The following is a 19479-nucleotide window of genomic DNA, read 5'->3' on the forward strand; positions in this document are numbered from 1 at the left end:
TGCTACAGAACTGCCAAATAGGTGGACGCTAAATGTGTTTTAGGCACACTGGGGCTCAGAATGGAGGGGGCACGTGGATTTGGGAGTGCAAAATCTACTTAATATCTTTTGGAGGGCGAGGAGCCATACCGCTTTTCCAGACCCTTTGTGCTACCACTATAGATACAGAGCTAAGTGGATTGAATTGAAGCTTTTATTGAGAACATTTTACATGTTTGGGATCACATTTATCCTGTTTTCTACAATCAGCACTCACAACAGGGTTTCCATCTAAATCTCCAAATGATATGATTCAGATGAAACCAGAGGGATCCACTCACTATAATGAGACAGGAGAGCTACTCTGGACTCAGTCTGGCCTCTGTTCAGCGGTCTCCTTTTCAGAACAGCCCAAAAGTGTGGCGGACAGAGTTTTTATGCACTACTAAAAAGAAAACGGACACCTCGGAATCATAAGCCAGACACGTCCACAGTGCCTCCATCTGCCTCACTATAGGGAATCTTCCATCAGGGGTTCCGTCTCAATCACGTATTTCAGAGATTTAGACGGAAACCCCGATGTAAGCGCAGAGAGCAGGATAAATGTGAGCTGAGCTTTACTGTGATTTTTGGGAGGCAGAATGAACAAATCAATAGTAGGTAAAGATTTGATTATTTTTTGATTATTTTTTACGCCTTTTCCCCTGCTGTATAAGTGACTAGATGACTTTATTCTTCGGGTCAGTGTGATTACAGCGATACCACATTCATATTTGGCTTTTAGGTTTGGCTGCTGTCACACACTAAAAGATGCTTTTTTCTTCAAAAACAAGTTTCTGCATTGCTATATTTAGGAGCTATAATTTTTCCATATTTCAGCAGTCATCCGAGGGCTTGTTTTTGCAGGACGAGCTGAAATTTTTATTGGTTCCATTTTCGGTCACAAAATTTTTCAATCACTTTCCATTCCGATTTTTAGGAGGCAGAATGAACAAACACCAGGAATTCAGGATCTTTTTTTTTTTATAATGCCGTTCAGTGTGTGGTAAAATTGAAAATTCAGCTTCATTCTTTGGGTCAGAACGGTTACAGCGATATCATATTTATATACAGTAGTTTTAATGTTTAAAACAAAAACTTTTATAGAAAAAAATTATTTTGCATCGCTTTATTCTGAGTGCTGTAACTAATTTTTCTGCTTATTAAGCTAGATGGCAGCTTGTTTTTGCGGGGCAAGATCCTTTCAGCGATATAATATTTATTTACTTTCGTCTTTTTGATCACATTTTATTCCACTTTTTGTTTGGTGGTATGAAAAATTTGTTTTTTATGCTTTGTTTATTTTTAATGGTGTTCACTGAAGGGGTTAACTAGTGGAACAGTTTTATAGGTCAGGTCATTCCGGACGCAGCGATGCCAAATAGGTGTACTTTTTTGTTTTATTATTTTGTGATTTTTTAAAAATAAAAAAAAAGTTCACAAATTCAGACAGCTCTGATCACAGTTATAAAGCATAGCAATGAAGGAGCATTGCTAGGCTTTATAACCCGTCAGTGCTGCAGACATAAATTAGTTAGATCATGCACTGTGCATGATCTAACTTGCTAGAGCCTGGTGACCCAGATGTCGTCATGATGACATTGGGTCACCATGGCAACAATCAGCCCCTCGTAATAATGACACGGGGGCGCTGATCAGAGCTCTGCCTGCCTTCTAAATGCTGCGATACATATCAATTGCAGCACTTAAAGGGTTAAACTGCCGTGAGCGGTGCGGGCACGACTCCTGGCAGTGAGTGCCGGGTGTTAGCTGTCATCTTAGCTGAACACCAGGCGGCCATCTCGAGTGCAAAAATCGCCTAGATGTATCCATATGTCCAAGGTCGTTAAGTACTTGCCAACCTGGACATATCGATACGTGCAAGGTTGTGAATGGGTTAACATAGAAGGTTTACAGGTTCTCCTCCTGCACTTGATAGTACTTGATAGTTCCCCATAGACCGGATTTTTCCTGTTCTCAACATGGCTGATGATGGAGGAGCATGTCATCAAATCATCAGCTTCCTTAAATTGGAAACATTTACAGTATTTATTTTTTAAACTGGAGAAAATAGGCTCTGGACCTTTTATACCTCTGTGATAGTAAATGCCACACAATCATGAAATTTAGTTAAAATAAAGTGGAAAACTCCTTTGAATTTTAAAACCTTAATTAAAGGGGTTTTCCCCACTACATACAGGGAACAGTAAGGCCATGTTCACACAGTGCGTTTTTTACCGCGGAACCGCGGCGGTTTTGCCGCTGCGGTTCCGCAGCTGTTTTCCATGCAGGGTACAGTACACTGTACCCTATGGAAAACAGGACACACTGTGCACATGGTCCGGAAATTGTAAAAAAAAAAGCCGCGCTGAATAGCTCCCGGAAAAAAGAAGGAGCATGTCAATTCTTCTTCCTGAACCGCAGCGGTTCTGCACCCATAGACCTCCATTGTGAGGTCAAAATCGCAGTAAAACCCGCAGATCAAAAATATATCTGCGGGTTTTACTGCGATTTGATGTGCAGAACCGCTGCAGCAGGAAGTGCGGGGGAGCGGGCGGAAGTGCGTGGGCGGAGTGTGGCTGCCCCCCCGTGCTCCGATCCCGCCCCCCCGTGCTCCGATGCCCCCCCCCCCCGTGCTCCGATGCCCCCCCCCAGTGCTCCGATGCCCCCCCGTGCCCTAATCTCCCCCCCTTATACTTACCCGGCGTCCCGGTGTCCGTCCGGCCGTCTTCTCCCTGGGCGCCGCCATCTTGCAAAATGGCGGGCGCATGCGCAGTGCGCCCGCCGAATCTGCCGGCCGGCAGATTCGCTCCAAAGTGCATTTTGATCACTGAGATATAACCTATCTCAGTGATCAAAATAAAAAAATAGTAAATGACACCCCCCCCACTTTGTCACCCCCATTGGTAGGGACAATAAAAAAATTAAGAATTTTTTTTTTTTTTTTTCCACTAAGGTTAGAATAGGGTTAGGGTTAGGGGTAGGGTTAGGGGTAGGGTTAGGGTTAGGGTTAGGGGTAGGGTTAGGGGTAGGGTTAGGGGTAGGGTATTTTCAGCCATTTTAGCCCTAAAAAGCTTCCTAGGAAACACACAGTAAAAAAAGGATAAAAAAACGCATCAAAAAACGCATCAAAAAACGCATCAAAAACGCATCAAAAAAGGACAAAAAAAGGACCTGCGTTTTCTGCCAAGAGCTGCAGTTTTTTAAAAAAACTGTCCTGAAAAAAAAAGGATGGAAATCCTGAACGTGTGAACATACCCTGATACATTAGGGCTTAGCACCCTAGCTCTACACACACACACCACCACTAATTTCCTTGCACAGTAAAGTTGCTTACAGTCTCAGCAATGGAGCAAATGATTGAAAGGTATCAAAAATGAATACGTAATCATTTTGTCCAGCACAGATTTATAGAAATACTAGAGAAGAAAGCGTTAAGCAGTTACATAAAAATGAAATGTAGTGGGTCTGTACATATATGATATTTTTTTTCTTTTTGATTTTTTAAGACACTGACACAAATATAATTAGGGCACTACATTAACAGCGATACAACAACATTCTGCAATTGACTGTGTGGTGCCTTAAAGGAAACTCTTCAAAACATAGAGCACAAATTAAAAAAAAAATAAAAAAAAATAAATCACTTTTAAAGTGTGTGCGCACATAAAGGGGGAAAACACACTATACAAGAGCATGTGTCACACACACACAGGGGAAAAAAAAAAAAAAAAAAAAAAAAACAGTTCCCATACACAGCACCAAGTAATAAATGAAAGGCTTCCTCATGGATGAGAAATAATTTTTAAGTCCAAAATAAGAGAAACAAGCCATCAGTCCTGAAGCAGGCCAAGAATATAGAAATGAAGCCTAACTGGGCTCATTGCTCGTCCATTCTTAAAAAAAAAAAAAAAAATTATATACACGTTTTAGATGAGTGGTCTGCTGTCAGAGTAACCCTACATGAACTGCAAGTATGCAATGTTCTCGGGTAAACTGGAAGTAATCCGTCCTCAGCTCACACTTTGTCTTTGTGTTTTACTTTGGAAAGCCTGCGGGATGTTCCACTCTTGTTCAGTAATTTTAGGACGCGGTCCTTGTGATCAAGTACTTTAAGCATGCAGTCCCGGGATTCTGTTATCTGATCCATCACTAGTTTACAGCGCTGCATGTTACCCTGCAGAAAAATGAACAACGTGGAAAGGTTATTGCGATAAGACAGCTGTCCGGAAAATGCTGAATGCTAAAAATTTATAATTGAGCAACAAACAAACAAAAAAAAGATTCTGCAAAGTACAGAATGAGCAGCCTACAAACAAAAGTTCTGATGACATGTCTTTAACCCCTTCATGACCCAGCCTATTTTGACCTTAAAGGGAAGGTACCGCGTTTGTAGGTCATTAATAAATCACTGTAATGTAGCATAACATGCTGCTATAAGCAAGTTTGAAATGCATGTGATACAGATTTCATGTGTTATATGAGTTTAAAGAATGCACTGGGGGCTGACATCTTGGTTTTGCAGCAGTAGCAGGGCCCTATCAGTGTCAGATTACGGCACCCCATGGACATAGGAGATAATAGACCAGCACTGACCCTATCTGTAACATTGCAGCAGCATTAGCAGTGAGCTGGGCACGCCTCTGTGGGCTGCACAACTCACTGCTGTAGGTGTGACTAGCTGCCATTTTATTATAGCCCTGTGCTCTCTATCACAGGACAGAAGAAGCCCTCACTGCTCCTCTGTACTCCAAGCAGGCACGTCCTCTGCTCCTCACAAGCTGCCCTGTGTGCTTCTCCTGCCATGTCTCCCCCTCCCCCTCACACACAGTCCCTGTGATCTCCAGTAAGCTGCACTCACAGCCTGCAGAGAGGAAGGTGACACCTGGAGAGAGAGCAGGAAGGGCAGCTGACAGGACAGGGATTAAGGTGGGGGAAGGGGGATGGCAAGAATGTTATTCACAAAAAATGCTGCTGAGCCCACTGTGTTCTGCTCCTCTGTAAACAAGCTGTGCCTCTGATGCAGTAACTGCTGGTGATAGCAGGTCACAAGGCAGTCACACACAAAATGGTGCTGCCCTGTGATGCTGCTCTTCATTCTTACTGTTGGGGCAGTAACTGCTGACATCACCATTTCCCTCCCCTTTTGGGAGGTCTAACATCCCTGGGGCAGAGCTGCTAAATCTTACTATAGCTGCTTGAGGTCTAAAACGGAAAATGCTCCCCCTAGTGGTAAATATGTATATTTGTAGAAAAATATATAATATTTTTCATACAGAAATGTTTGCAAACAGTGCAAACATTGTATTAATACATTTTAATTACTATTTTAAGCTTAATTTCACAAAAAAACAAAATGCAAGAAAACTGGTGGCACCTTCCCTTTAAAGACCTTGCCGTTTTTTGCAATTCTGACCAGTGTCCCTTTATGAGGTAATAACTCAGGAACACTTCAACGGATCCTAGCGGTTCTGAGATTGTTTTTTGTGACATATTGGGCTTTATGTTAGTGGTAAATTTAGGTCAATAAATTCTGCGTTTATTTGTGATAAAAACGGAAATTTTGCGAAAATTTTGAAAATTTTGCAATTTTCACATTTTGAATTTTTATTCTGTTAAACCAGAGTTATATGACACAAAATAGTTAATAAATAACATTTCCCACATGTATACTTTACATCAGCACAATTTTGGAAACAAAATTTTTTTTTGCTAGGAAGTTATAAGGGTTAAAATTTGACCAGCGATTTCTCATTTTTACAACACCATTGTTTTTAGGGACCACCTCACATTTGAAGTCAGTTTGAGGGGTCTATATGGCTGAAAATACCCAAAAGTGACACCATTCTAAAAACTGCACCCCTCTAGGTGCTCAAAACCACATTCAAGAAGTTTATTAACCCTTCAGGTGCTTCACAGCAGCAGAAGCAACATGGAAGGAAAAAATGAACATTTAACTTTTAAGTCACAAAAATTATCTTTTAGCAACAATTTTTTTATTTTCCCAATGGTAAAAGGAGAAACTGAACAACGAAAGTTGTTGTCCAATTTGTCCTGAGTACGCTGATACCTCATATGTGGGGGTAAACCACTGTTTGGGCGCACGGCAGGGCTTGGAAGGGAAGGAGCGCCATTTGACTTTTTGAATGAAAAATTGGCTCCACTCTTTAGCGGACACCATGTCGCGTTTGGAGAGCCCCCGTGTGCCTAAAATAGGGATTTTTGTGTACTCACCGTAAAATCCATTTCTCCGAGCCATTCATTGGGGGACACAGACCGTGGGTGTATGCTGCTGCCAATAGGAGGCTGACACTAAGTGATACAAAAAAAATTAGCTCCTCCCCTGCAGTACACACCCCCCTGCTGGCTCTCAGCTAACCAGTTCGGTGCAAAAGCAGTAGGAGATCAATAACAATATATGAGCGTATAGCATGTCATATTCTAAAAAAAACAAGCATAACCTAATAACAGGGTGGGAGCTGTGTCCCCCAATGAATGGCTCGGAGAAAAGGATTTTACGGTGAGTACACAAAAATCCCTATTTCTCCTTCGCCTCATTGGGGAACACAGACCGTGGGACGTCCCAAAGCAGTCCCTGGGTGGGGACAACAATAGATCAGGACCTGTGTAACCGCTACTTACAAGTGCGCCACCGCGGCCTGCAGAGTCCGCCTGCCCAGACTCACATCTGTGGAAGTGTGGGAATTATAGTGCTTCAAGAATGCATGCGGACTGGACGAATCCGCAAGCTTGCAGGCGTGCCTTGCAGACGCCTGGTGCCTAGGACACTTGATAGACAGGGAGATACGCTGACATCTAGCACGGAAGGACTCCTGGATGGTGAAAAGAATTCACCATGTTATCATGGTCGATGAAACGGCTAAACCCTTCCTGAAAATGTCAGGAAGCCTTCCTCTACCGTCAGGAAGCCCAAATAAAACGTCCAACCTTCAGAAGGATGCCGTTGTCAAGACGTACCTACTCAGAGCACTCACTTCGTCCAGATTATGGGGGATCTTATTCCATTTTGTGGACTGGAGCCAAAAGAGATGAGGGAAGAACTAAGCCCTCATAACAGTGGTAATACAGTACCACCTTGGTAACAAGGGATGGAGATGGCCTGAGGACAACCTTGCCTCGAAGGTAATAAGGGAAAAAAGTCTGAAAGAGCAGAGAAGCTAGCTCCGAAGACTCGTCAGAGTGAGAATATCGCAGAGGAGAACGGGACGACTTTCCCTGATAGTAAAGTCTGCCCGGATGAAAAAAGAGCCTACTGTAAGGCTCCTAGGAAAAATAAGGTCCCAATGATCTAACGGTATGCGATAGGGAAGAACTACGTGTGAAAACTCCCTGTGAGAAAGCCCCTACTTGCAGTTGTGCTGCGATAAGGCGAGAAGATACTAGCTCCGCAAACAAAAAAACGGACGTGGTCAGTGCGGATCTCTGAGGATCACTGGGGCCCCTTTCTGCTTCCAAAAGGCTTTCGGAAGCAGTGGAAGGGGAGTTATGGAAACTGGTACCATGGCAGAACCAGAGCATGGAGAGCGATGGCTCTTGGATCTCGAGGCCGAACCCGAACTTGAGTACATTGGCCTTCAGTCTGGATGTCATCCCACCTACAACTGGAGAGCTCCAGTAAGGACAGATCTGATGGAAGACTTCGGGGTGAAGTTCCCACTGACTTGAGGCGGAACCCTGGCGGCTGAATTTGTTTGCCGTTCAGAGTTCTACTTCTGGGATATATACTGCCGAGATCACTGAATAATAGACTTCGGCCCATCAGAGAAAGTGAGGTACCTCGGTTATGGCGCCTGACCGTGGGTACCTGCTAGATGACTGACGTAAGGCACCGCCGTGGCATTATCCAATTGAATTCGGATAGGGTGACCCGCCAGAAGGCAGTGGACCTGCTGTAAAACTACCGTTCGGATCTCCAGAACAATGATGGGGAGAAGAAGACTGGCATTGGTAGTTACTAATAACCATTGAATCGGGAGAAAGGCCCTGGATGAAGAAGTAGCTCAGAGACTATTGTCTGAAAGTCTGTTTGACTTGCTGAAAACGAGCGGAGCGAAGGAAACCGCTTCCATTGTCGTCACCATTCTTCCTCAGAACTCTCTTTGCGCGAGCTCCCTGTTGAAGGGCCATGACCTTGTCTCGAGGAAGAATTACCATCCTTCTAGAAGTGTGCAGGATCATCCTCAAAAAGGATATCTGCTGGGCTGGAAATGAGGAGAACTTGTCTAAGTGTAGCTGCCAGCCCAGGAGAGAAGGTATCGCAAGAGATATAGACGACTCAGCGTAGTCCTGGAAGGGCGGCTAGACAGACCAAACAGGGCAGGACGAGCACGCCTCTAGAGTGCAAGAGAAACATGACATCTACCATGACCCGAGCGAACACTCTGGGTGCGGAAGCAAGGCCGAAGGACAAGGTTGTGACTTGAAAATGCTGCTGACGAATGGAAAGGCGAAGGAATTTTTGCAGAGGGCAAGCAACCCGAATGTCGATGGATGCCGGAAACTGCACCTTTTTCTGTTGAAGTAATGGCTGAGCGGAGGAACTCCATCCAAAGAAGGAGGACCATGCCAAAGGTTGTTAGAAGTTTGAGGTCCAGGGTGGATCTTACTTTTCGTTCCCCTGTTTGGAACCAAGATCCTTTAGATCTAGACTGTGCTGGACAATCCTTATACAATCCTTTGTCAGTCTCCCGCTCAAAGGATTTGATTGGCCAGTTGTTGCTGGTGTGAATCAGGGTAGTTAAGGTCTCCAGCCAGGAGACCATTGCTCTAACAATCCATGCGGCCGCTAGGGAGGATAGAGCGCTGGACCCGAAGCCGCAACGAACCAGATTTGCTATCTGACAGTCCGTGGTATTTTTAATTGATGACCCATCAGGTAGGGATACTGGTAGGTATACCACAGGAGATTCTACCCGGTTAATCTGCCCCATGGCAGAATGTGCGGCTGCATCCAGCAGGTCATAGTCTCTTGCCATCTCCTCTTTTCACGGTGCAGAGATAAAAATTAGGAACCCTCGATCCATCAACCTCTTAACAGAGAAGTGGAGAGGAATTGTCCGCCCTCTTGCATCATCCACTAAATAGTGGTGATGCAGAGGGGGGAGCTCGTACGCCAAAAAGGGTGCCTCTATATGTCCACAGAGTACAGGTCTCCAGGTGGACAGGACAGGTTGTCTGGCGTTAGGCCTGGATGCAGAAGAGGAAACATGGAGACGACACTCCGTGTGCTTGTCTGTTGATGGTGTGGGGAGATCGGTGCCCTTTAAAGGACCCGTCGCCCTTAAAAAACAGGCCAGGCATGGCATCCCACGTAGAGGCTTCTGTCCAGTGAATCGCTTATCCGAATTGAATGGCAAATGCTCTCGAGGGAGTTTAGTCTCTGAAGCTCTGGCAAGCTCAGGCAATATCCAATCCATATTCAGAGCCTTGTTGTCATCAAATCATTGGTGAGGGAGCAGGAAACGAAAAACTTCCGTTTTCTAGATGCCTGTATGTTTCTAGATGCCTGTATGTTTCTAGATGCCTGCACGTTTCTAGAATACTTGCGGCCCCTGCTAGCCGACGGCTCCCATGTAGGATAGGGACCCTGTATATTGGTCCTGCGAGCACTCCAAACACAGAGGGTACACAGAGGGATTCAATCTCTTGGTCAGAGAACCATGGATTGGTCAGTGAAGAAGTCCACTGAGGGGAACTAGAGGATAAAGCTGGGGTCGGCAGCGGAGGGCTCCCCGGACTGATCAAGCGCCTTTAAGACCAGGGAATACTGGTCATGCGCCTTTAAGACCGGGGAATACTGGTCATGCGCCTTTAAGACCAGAGAATACTGGTCATGCGCCTTTAAGACCAGAGAATACTGGTCACGCTCCTTTAAGACCAGAGAATACTGGTCATGCACCTTTAAGACCAGAGAATACTGGACATGCTCCTTTAAGACCAGAGAATACTGGTCATGCACCTTTAAGACCAGAGAATACTGGTCGTGCACCTTTAAGACCAGAGAATACTGGTCGTGCACCTTTAAGACCAGAGAATACTGGTCGTGCACCTTTAAGACCAGAGAATACTGGTCGTGCACCTTTAAGACCAGAGAATACTGGTCGTGCACCTTTAAGACCAGAGAATACTGGTCATGCACCTTTAAGACCAGAGAATACTGGTCATGCACCTTTAAGACCAGAGAATACTGGTCGTGCACCTTTAAGACCAGAGAATACTGGTCATGCACCTTTAAGACCAGAGAATACTGGTCGTGCACCTTTAAGACCAGAAAAAAAAAAAAAATAAATAAAAAAATAAATAAATACTGTCACCCGAGTGTGAGCTGGCCGGGTGAACCAAGATGGCCACCGGGAGCTGCAGAGTTGATAAAATCTCGCAGAGAGCGAGAAGCGCCAATTTGGGGGGCGGAGCCACAGACACGATGTTGAATAGGCCTAAGCCGAGGCCTAAATTTCTGTAGCCGGCGGAAGTCACCAGTGGGTCGTTCCAGGCAAGACTTCCAGGATGCGGCCTACAAATCGGCCGAAGCCGGGGACTAAGTTTTTGTAGCCATCCAGAGCGTTACCTCAGAGAGGTGGGCCACAGGGAAGTGGCTGAGGCTGCCTGTCAGCATGTGGATATCCCACTGAAGATGGATCCACTCACCATTGGTGCGCGTCCCGGCATGGAGCTGCCACGGATGTGGGTTTCAGCGTTGTTCTGTGCAGCGTGGACGGTGCAGGGATAAACCTCAATCCATCATCTGTTTGTTAAGGAGGTGGAGAGGAACCATCCGCCTCCTTGTGCCATCCGCTTTCACAGTGGTGGGACAGTGGGGGCTGCTCGGACGCCATAGAGAGGGGCCTCTGTACAGCCACGGAGTTCAGTCCGGGTGGACAGGGTCAGTTGTCCGGCATTAGGCCTGGCTCCAGGAGAGGATACATGGATGCGACACTCCATGTGGTCGCCCGTTGCTGGTGTGGGGAGATCGGGACCATGAAAGGAACCGTCGCCCCTGAAGTGAGCTCAGGCATGGCTTCCCACGTCGCAGGAAAGGGTACGGGGAGGTATACTCGCCGTGCTCGCCTGTTGATTGTTCGGGGGAGATCGGAACCTTGAAAGGAACCGTCACCCCCTTCACTCCGTTAATTAAAAAATAAAAATTTACAGAAAAGTAAACAATAAAATAAAAACGTTGGGGTATGAAACAGACCCATGTGCCTCCTACAGACACTAAGCAAGAACTGGTTAGCTGAGAGCCAGCAGGGGGGTGTATACTGCAGGGGAGGAGCTAATTTTTTTTGTATCACTTAGTGTCAGCTTCCTATTGGCAGCAGCATACACCCACGGTCTGTGTCCCCCAATGAGGCGAAGGAGAAAATTGGAGCTCCCCCACAAGTGACCCATTTTGGAAACTAGACGCCCCAAGGAACTTATCTAGATGCATAGTGAGCACTTTGAACCCCCAGGTACTTCACAAATTGATCCGTAAAAATGAAAAAGTACTTTTTTTTTTTTTTTTTTTCACAAAAAAATTCTTTTAGCCTCAATTTTTTCATTTTCACATGGGCAACAGGATAAAATGGATCCTAAAATTTGTTGGGCAATTTCTCCTGAGTACACCAATACCTCAGATGTGGGGGTAAACCACTGTTTGGGCACATGGTAAGGCTCGGAAGGGAAGGAACGCCATTTGACTTTTTGAATGAAAAATTATCTCCATCGTTAGCGGACACCATGTCGCGTTTGGAGAGCCCCTGTGTGCCTAAACATTGGCGCTCCCCCACAAGTGACCCCATTTTGGAAACTAGACCCCCCAAGGAACTTATGTAGATGCCTAGTCTTTAAACCCTCAGGTACTTCACAAATTGATCTGTAAAAATGAAAAAGTATCTTTTTTTTCACAAAAAAATTATTTTCACCTCAATTTTTTCAGTTTCACATGAGCAATAGGATAAAATGGATCATACAATTTGTTGGGAAATTTCTCCCGAGTACGCCGATACCTCATATGGGGGGGTAAACCACTGTTTGGGCGCACGGCAGGGCTCGGAAGGGAAGGCACGCCATTTGGCTTTTTAAATGGAAAATTAGCTCCAATCATTAGCGGACACCATGTCACGTTTGGAGAGCCCCTGTGTGCCTAAACATTGGAGATCCCCCAGAAATGGCCCCATTTTGGAAACTAGACCCCCAAAGGAACTAATCTAGATGTGTGGTGAGGACTTTGAACCACCAAGTGCTTCACAAAAGTTTATAACGCAGAGCCATGAAAATTAAAAAAAAAAATTATTTTCTCAAAAATGATCTTTTAGCCTGCATTTTTTTATTTTCCCAAGGTTAACAGGAGAAATTTGAACCCAAAAGTTGTTGTCCAGATTCTCCTGAGTACGCTGATACCCCATATGTGGGGGTAAACCACTGTTTGGGCACATGCCGGGGCTCGGAAGTGAAGTAGTGACGTTTTGAAATGCAGACTTTGATGGAATGCTCTGTGGGCGTCACGTTGCGTTTGCAGAGCCCCTGATGTGGCTAAACAGTAGAAACCCCCCACAAATGACCCCATTTTGGAAACTAGACCCCGAAAGGAACTTATCTAGATGTGTGGTGAGCACTTTGAACCCCCAAGTGCTTCACAGAAGTTTATAATGCAGAGCCGTGAAAATAAAAAATCATTTTTCTTTCCTCAAAAATGATGTTTTAGCAAGCATTTTTTTATTTTCACAAGGGTAACAGCAGAAATTGGACCGCAGTAATTGTTGCGCAGTTTATCCTGAGTATGCTGGCACCCCATATGTGGGGGTAAACCACTGTTTGGGCACACGTCGGGGCTCGGAATTGAGGGAGCACCATTTGACTTTTTGAATACGAGATTGGCTGGAATCAATGGTGGCGCATGTTGCGTTTGGAGACCCCTGATGTGCCTAAACAGTGGTAACCCCTCAATTCTACCTCCAACACTAACCCCAACACACCCCTAACTCCAACTGTAGCCATAACCCTAATCACAACCCTAACCACAACCCTAATTCCAACCCTAACCCTAAGGCTATGTGCCCACTTTGCGGATTCGTGTCAGATTTTTCAGCATCATTTTTGAAAAATCCGCGGGTAAAAGGCACTGCGTTTTACCTGCGGATTTTCCGTGGATTTCCAGTGTTTTTTGTGCGGATTTCACCTGCGGATTCCTATTGAGGAACAGGTGTAAAACGCTGCGGAATCCGCACAAAGAATTGACATGCTGCGGAAAATACAACGCAGCGTTTCCACGCGGTATTTTCCGCACCATGGGCACAGCGGATTTGGTTTTCCATAGGTTTACATGGTACTGTAAACCTGATGGAACACTGCTGCGAATCCGCAGCACATAGCCCAATTCTAAAGGTATGTGCACACGCTGCGGAAAACGCTGTGGATCCGCAGCAGTTTCCCATGAGTTTACAGTTCAATGTAAACCTATGGGAAACAAAAATCGCTGTACACATGCTGCGGAAAAACTGCACGGAAACGCAGCGGTTTACATTCCGCAGCATGTCACTTCTTTGTGCGGATTCCGCAGCAGTTTTACAACTGCTCAAATAGAAAATCGCAGTTGTAAAACCGCAGTGAAATGCGCAGAAAAAACGCGGTAAATCCACCATAAATCCGCAGCGGTTTAGCACCAGGACCAGAATACGTGTGCACATACCGAAACCCTAACCCTAGCCCTAACCCCAACCCTAGCCCTAACCCTAGCTCTAACATTAGAGGAAAAAAAAAAATTCTTTATTTTTTTATTGTCCCTACCTATGGGGGAGACAAGGGGGGGGAGTCATTTATTATTTTTTTTATTTTGATCACTTTGATAGATTATATCTCAGTGATCAAAATGCACTTTGGAACGAATCCGGCCGGCACTGCGCCCGCCATTTTGGAAGATGGCGGCGCCCAGGGAGAAGACGGACGGACCCCGGCAGGATCGGTAAGTATGTTGGGGTGGGGGGGGGGAGCACGGGGGGGGGGGGGGGGGTTCGATCGGAGCATGGGGGGGTGGATCGGAGCGCGGGAGGGGTAGAACGGAGCACGGGGGAGGTGGAACGGAGCAGGGGGGGGTGGAACGGAGCACAGGGGGGGGGTGGATCGGAGTGCAGGGGGGGGTGATTGGAGCACGGGGGGGGGGGGGGAATGATTGGAGCACGGGGGAGCGGACAAGAGCACGGGGGGAGCGGAGCACAGGACGGAGGGGAGCCGGAGCAGTGTACCGGACAGATCTGAGGGCTGGGGGGGCGATCGGTGGGGTGGGGGCACATTAGTGTTTCCAGCCATGGCTGATGATATTGCAGCATCGGCCATGGCTGGATTGTAATATTTCACCAGTTATAATAGGTGAAATATTTCAAATCGCTCTGATTGGCAGTTTCACTTTCAACAGCCAATCAGAGCGATCGTAGCCACGGGGGAGTGAAGCCACCCCCCCGGGCTAAACTACCACTCCCCCTGTCCCTGCAGATCGGGTGAAATTTGAGTTAACCCTTTCACCCGATCTGCAGGGACGCGATCTTTCCATGACGCCACATAGGCGTCATGGGTCGGATTGGCACCGACTTTCATGACGCCTACGTGGCGTCATGGGTCGGGAAGGGGTTAATAAATGACATCATCAATTCTGTATTTTATGGAACCATGCCGATCTCCAAATAAGGTCCAGCATGGCCACCTTTGGCTGCAGAACCAATTACGACCCAGACATCAAAACCTTTTTTCAATGCCGCTAGGAAGCTTAGTGCTCCCAATAGTTAATTACATAGTCTCAAACATTTTGTAATCATTGCAGAAAATGAGCATCTCTGATGCCTACAGGTGCTTCTCACTAAATCAGAATATCATCAAAAAGTTAATTTCAGTTCTTCAATACAAAAGTGAAACTCATATTGTATAGAGTCATTACAAACAAAGTGATCTATTTCAAGTGTTTATTTCTGTTAATGTTGATGATTATGGCTTACAGCCAATGAGAACCCAAAAGTCATTATCTCAGTAAATTAGAATAATTAAATTAAACCCCTGCAAAGGCTTCCTAAGCATTTAAAAAAGGTTCCTTAGTCAGTTTTAGTAGCTCCACAATCATGGGGAAGACTGCTGACTTGACAGATGTCTAGAAGGCAGTCATTGACACACTTGTGACAGGGTCACTGGCACTGTATGTGAGGGGAGATATGTGTCATGGAGATTGCTTTCCTCCGTGATCTAGAAACCCAAATTCTAATTTAGTGAGAAGCACTTGTAACATTTTTTCTTTATGTGCTTAATGTTCTTTATATGCAATATGTCTCCAAAACAGGAGATGCACAACAAAACAAATGAGGAACGAATGGGTGGAAACTGGAGTAAATGTCTGTGACCGAACTGTAAGAAACCGCCTAAAGGAAATGGGATTTACATACAGAAAAGCTAAACGAAAGCCATCATTAACACCTAAACAGAAAAAAACAAGGTTACAATGGGCTAAGGAAAAGCAATCTTGGACTGTGGATGACTGGATGAACGTCATATTCAGTGATGAATCGTGAATCTGCATTGGGCAAGGTGATGATGCTGCAACTTTTGTTTGGTGCCGTTCCAATGAGATTTATAAAGATGACTGTCTGAAGAGAACATGCAAATTTCCACAGTCATTGATGACATGGGGGGCTGCATGTCAGGTAAAGGCACTGGGGAGTTGGCTGTCATTACATCTTCAATAAATGCACAAGTTTATGTTGATATTTTGGACACTTTTCTTATCCCATCAATTGAAAGGATGTTTGGGGATGATGAAATCATTTTCCAAGATGATATTGCATCCTGCCATAGAGCAAAAACTGTGAAAACATTCCTTGAAAAAAGACGCATAAGGTCAAATGTCATGGCCTGCAAATAATCCGGATCTCAATCCAATTGAAAATCTTTGGTGGAAGTTGAAGAAAATGGTCCATGACAAGGCTCCAACCTGCAAAGCTGATCTGGCAACAGCAATCAGAGAAAGTTGGAGCCAGGTTGATGAAGAGTACGGTTTGACATTCATTAAGCCCATGCCTCAGAGACTGCAATCTGTTATAAAAGCCAGAGGTGGAGAAACAAAATACCAGTGATGTTTTGGAGTGGTTTTTGTTTGTTTTTCATGATTTCATAATTTTTTCCTCAGAATTGAGTGATTCCATAATTTTTCCCCTATGCTTGGTTAAAAAAGTAACCATCACTGACTACCACTTTTTTTTTCATGATTTCCTTTAGTGTTTCTTAAAGCCAGAAAGTTGCCATTTGAAATGACTTTAGTTTTGTGCCATGTCTGTGATCTGCTTTTTTTCTACAAAATAAAACAACTGAATGAACATCCACAAAGGCCGATGATTCCATAATTTTTGCCAGGAGTTGTAGAAATCCTATACAAGTGACAGTAATGAGCGTGCATGCTCTGATAAGACGTTATCCAAGCATGCTTGAGTGCTAATAAACAGGCTTCGGCATGCTCTACGGCTATGTGCACACGTTGCGGATTAGGCTTAGGAATTTCTGGTGCGGATTCTGCCTCTCCTGGCAGAAAATGCACCTGCGTTTTTTGTGCGGTTCCGCAGCATTTTTTGTGCGCTTTTTGCAGCGGTTTTCTTGCGGAATTGCTGCGTTTTTTTTTTTTATAATGGAATGGGTACAAAAACGCTGCAGATTCACAAATCGAAGTGACATGCTACTTCTTTTAAACCGCAGCATTTCCGCAGCAGATTTTCCGCAAAGTGTGCACAGCATTGTTTTTTTCTCATTGACTTACATTGTACTGTAAATCAATTGCGGATCTGCAGCATTTCTGCACTGCAAAAAACGCTGCGGATCCGCAACGTGTGCACATAGCCTAATACTATGTTCAAAGTAAAGACAGAAAAAAGTCAAAACCGCACCCTTTTTTTCTTTGCAAATAAAGGTCTCAGCGGACACAGGGGCGCACATCCAGAGCCAGGGAGCCCATCCCGAACAACGTACCAAGACTTCAAAGAAAAAAAGACAGCGCCACAATGGATGGTGAAAAAATAAAAACTCACAATTATTCTGCCGTCTATAGCGACGTTTCGGTCAACAGACCGAACAGTGCTTGATAAAGGTCTGTTGACCGAAACGTTGCTACAGAATAAATGTGAGTTTTTATTTTTTCACCATCCATTGTGGCGCTGTCTTTTTTCTTTGAAGTCTTAATACTATATTCAAGTCACCATGGCTGCATATCTTGTGGGTGCCTGACAGCACATGCAGGGATTGCCTGTATGTTATACCTGTATGTGTTGCGGCTGTCAAACAGCCGCGAGACAAGCAGCCATGGCGACTTGTACATAGTATTAGAGCATGCCGAAGATACTTTATTAGCGCTCAAGCATGCTTGGATTACACCTTCTCCGAGCATGCACACTCATCACTACAAGTGACTATACAGCGCCTTGTTTCGGCAGTCTGCAGCCACAATGACTGCAGACTTTTCTACTGAGACCTGGACCGCCCATTTTAAAAAGGGGTTAGGCTACTTTCACACTAGCATCGGAATCTTCCCGTCGCAATGTGTCGGGCCGAGATTCCGTCGCTAGCGTTTGATGCGCCGCACAACGGGTGCAGCGGATACATTTCTCCGGCGCATCCGCTGCCCCATTGTGAGGTGCGGGGAGGTGGGGGCAGAGTTCCGGCCGCGCATGCGCGGTCGGAAAAACAGGATTTTTGGTTGCTTACCGTAAAATCTGTTTCTTGAAGCCTCCATTGGGGGACACAGGAACCATGGGTGTATGCTGCTGCCACTAGGAGGCTGACACTATGCAAATAAAAAAGTTAGCTCCTCCTCTGCAGTGTACACCCCACCGACTGGCATTATACTCTTCAGTTAGTGAGAAAGCAGTAGGAGATAATGAAACAAGGTTGAAAAACCATAAACACAAACTTGAGAACTGTAACTCGAGAACAGACATAGAACAGATAACAACAGAAAACATTGGGAGGGAGCTGTGTCCCCCAATGGAGGCTTCAAGAAACAGATTTTACGGTAAGCAACCAAAAATCCTGTTTTCTTTATCGCCTCTCATTGGGGGACACAGGAACCATGGGACGTCCCAAAGCAGTCCCAAGGGCGGGAAAAACAGACTTCCATCAGGTCAGAGGACTCACCACTGCCGCCTGCAGGATCCTTCTGCCTAGGCTGGCGTCCGCCGATGCATAGGTATGGACCTTGTAAAATTTGGCGAACGTGTGGATGGAAGACCAAGTTGCCGCTTTGCAAAGCTGTAGGGCGGAAGCCCTGTGGTGCACCGCCCAGGAGGCGCCGACTGCCCGGGTAGAGTGAGCCTTAATCCCAGGAGGGGGCACTCTGTTCTTGACCCGGTAAGCCTCCAAAATTGCCATTCTGATCCATCGAGCAATAGTCGCTTTAGAAGCCGGCTGGCCTCTGCGCGTGCCATCAGGAATGACGAAAAAGGAATCCGTCTTCCGGAAAGAGGATGTTCTATCCAGATAAATCCTCACTGCCCTGACGAGGTCTAGCTTGTTCAACGATCGCTCCAGAGGATGAGTCGGAGCTGGACAAAAGGAAGGTAGAACGATGTCCTCGTTGAGGTGGAAGGTGGAAACCACCTTAGGAAGAAAAGAAGGTGGGGGTCGGAAGACCACCTTGTCCTGGTGAATGACCAAAAACGGAGGGCGGCAAGACAGTGCCGCCAGCTCGGAAACGCGGCGAATGGACGTGATGGCCACAAGAAAAGCCACCTTCCAAGATAAAACTGATAGAGGAATCTCCCTAAGAGGTTCAAAGGGAGAAACCTTTAAAACGTCCAGTACCAGGTTTAGGTCCCATGCCTCCACAGGGGCCCTGTACGGCGGGACGGCGTGGGCTACCCCCTGAAAGAAGGTCTTAACCTGTGGCCGAGAGGCCAAGGTCTTCTGAAAGAGGATGGAAAGCGCCGAGACCTGACCCTTCAGGGAACTAAGAGCCAGGCCCGAATCCAGCCCTGCCTGAAGGAAGGCCAAAAGAGAAGGCAGGGAAAAAACCATAGGCGGAACGCGGTTGGACTCGCACCAACGGAAGTAGGCCTTCCAGGTGCGGTAGTAGATCCTGGAAGAAGAAGGCTTCCGAGCCTGAATCATGGTGTGAATCACCCGGTCCGAAAGGCCGGACGCTCTTAGAACCGCGGTCTCAACAGCCACGCCGTTAAACTGAGCGACCGAGAATTTGGGTGGCAGATCGGACCCTGGGACAGCAGATCGGGCCTGTCTGGAAGGCGCCAGGGAGCGTCCGCGAGAAGGTTGACGAGCTCCGCGAACCAAGCTCTCCTGGGCCAATCCGGGGCGATCAGAATGACCGGCACCCCTTCCGCTTTGATCTTCTTCAAAAGTTTGGGAAGTAATGGAAGGGGTGGGAACAGGTAGGGCAGCTCGAACTGTGACCAAGGAATGGCCAGAGCATCGACGCCCACTGCG

General features: G+C 46.1%; 1 protein-coding gene across 8 annotated transcripts in view; it reads right to left on the minus strand.

Annotated features, from left to right (window-relative positions):
- Nucleotides 1-3406: 3406 nt before the first annotated feature.
- SAP130 (Sin3A associated protein 130) overlaps nucleotides 3407-19479 on the minus strand; it is a 109665-nt gene continuing 93592 nt past the window's right edge. For 4 of the 8 annotated variants that reach the window (XM_069727686.1, XM_069727683.1, XM_069727689.1 and 1 more), the window contains one exon: nucleotides 3407-4195. In XM_069727686.1, the coding sequence (XP_069583787.1) occupies nucleotides 4037-4195 (159 nt within the window). In that variant the 3' untranslated portion in view covers nucleotides 3407-4036. The remainder of the gene's footprint in view (nucleotides 4196-19479) is intronic. The other 4 variants (XM_069727685.1, XM_069727684.1, XM_069727682.1 and 1 more) reach the window with 1 other exon arrangement.

This window comes from Ranitomeya imitator, chromosome 5, assembly GCF_032444005.1.
Source record: "Ranitomeya imitator isolate aRanImi1 chromosome 5, aRanImi1.pri, whole genome shotgun sequence".
NCBI lineage: Eukaryota > Metazoa > Chordata > Amphibia > Anura > Dendrobatidae > Ranitomeya > Ranitomeya imitator.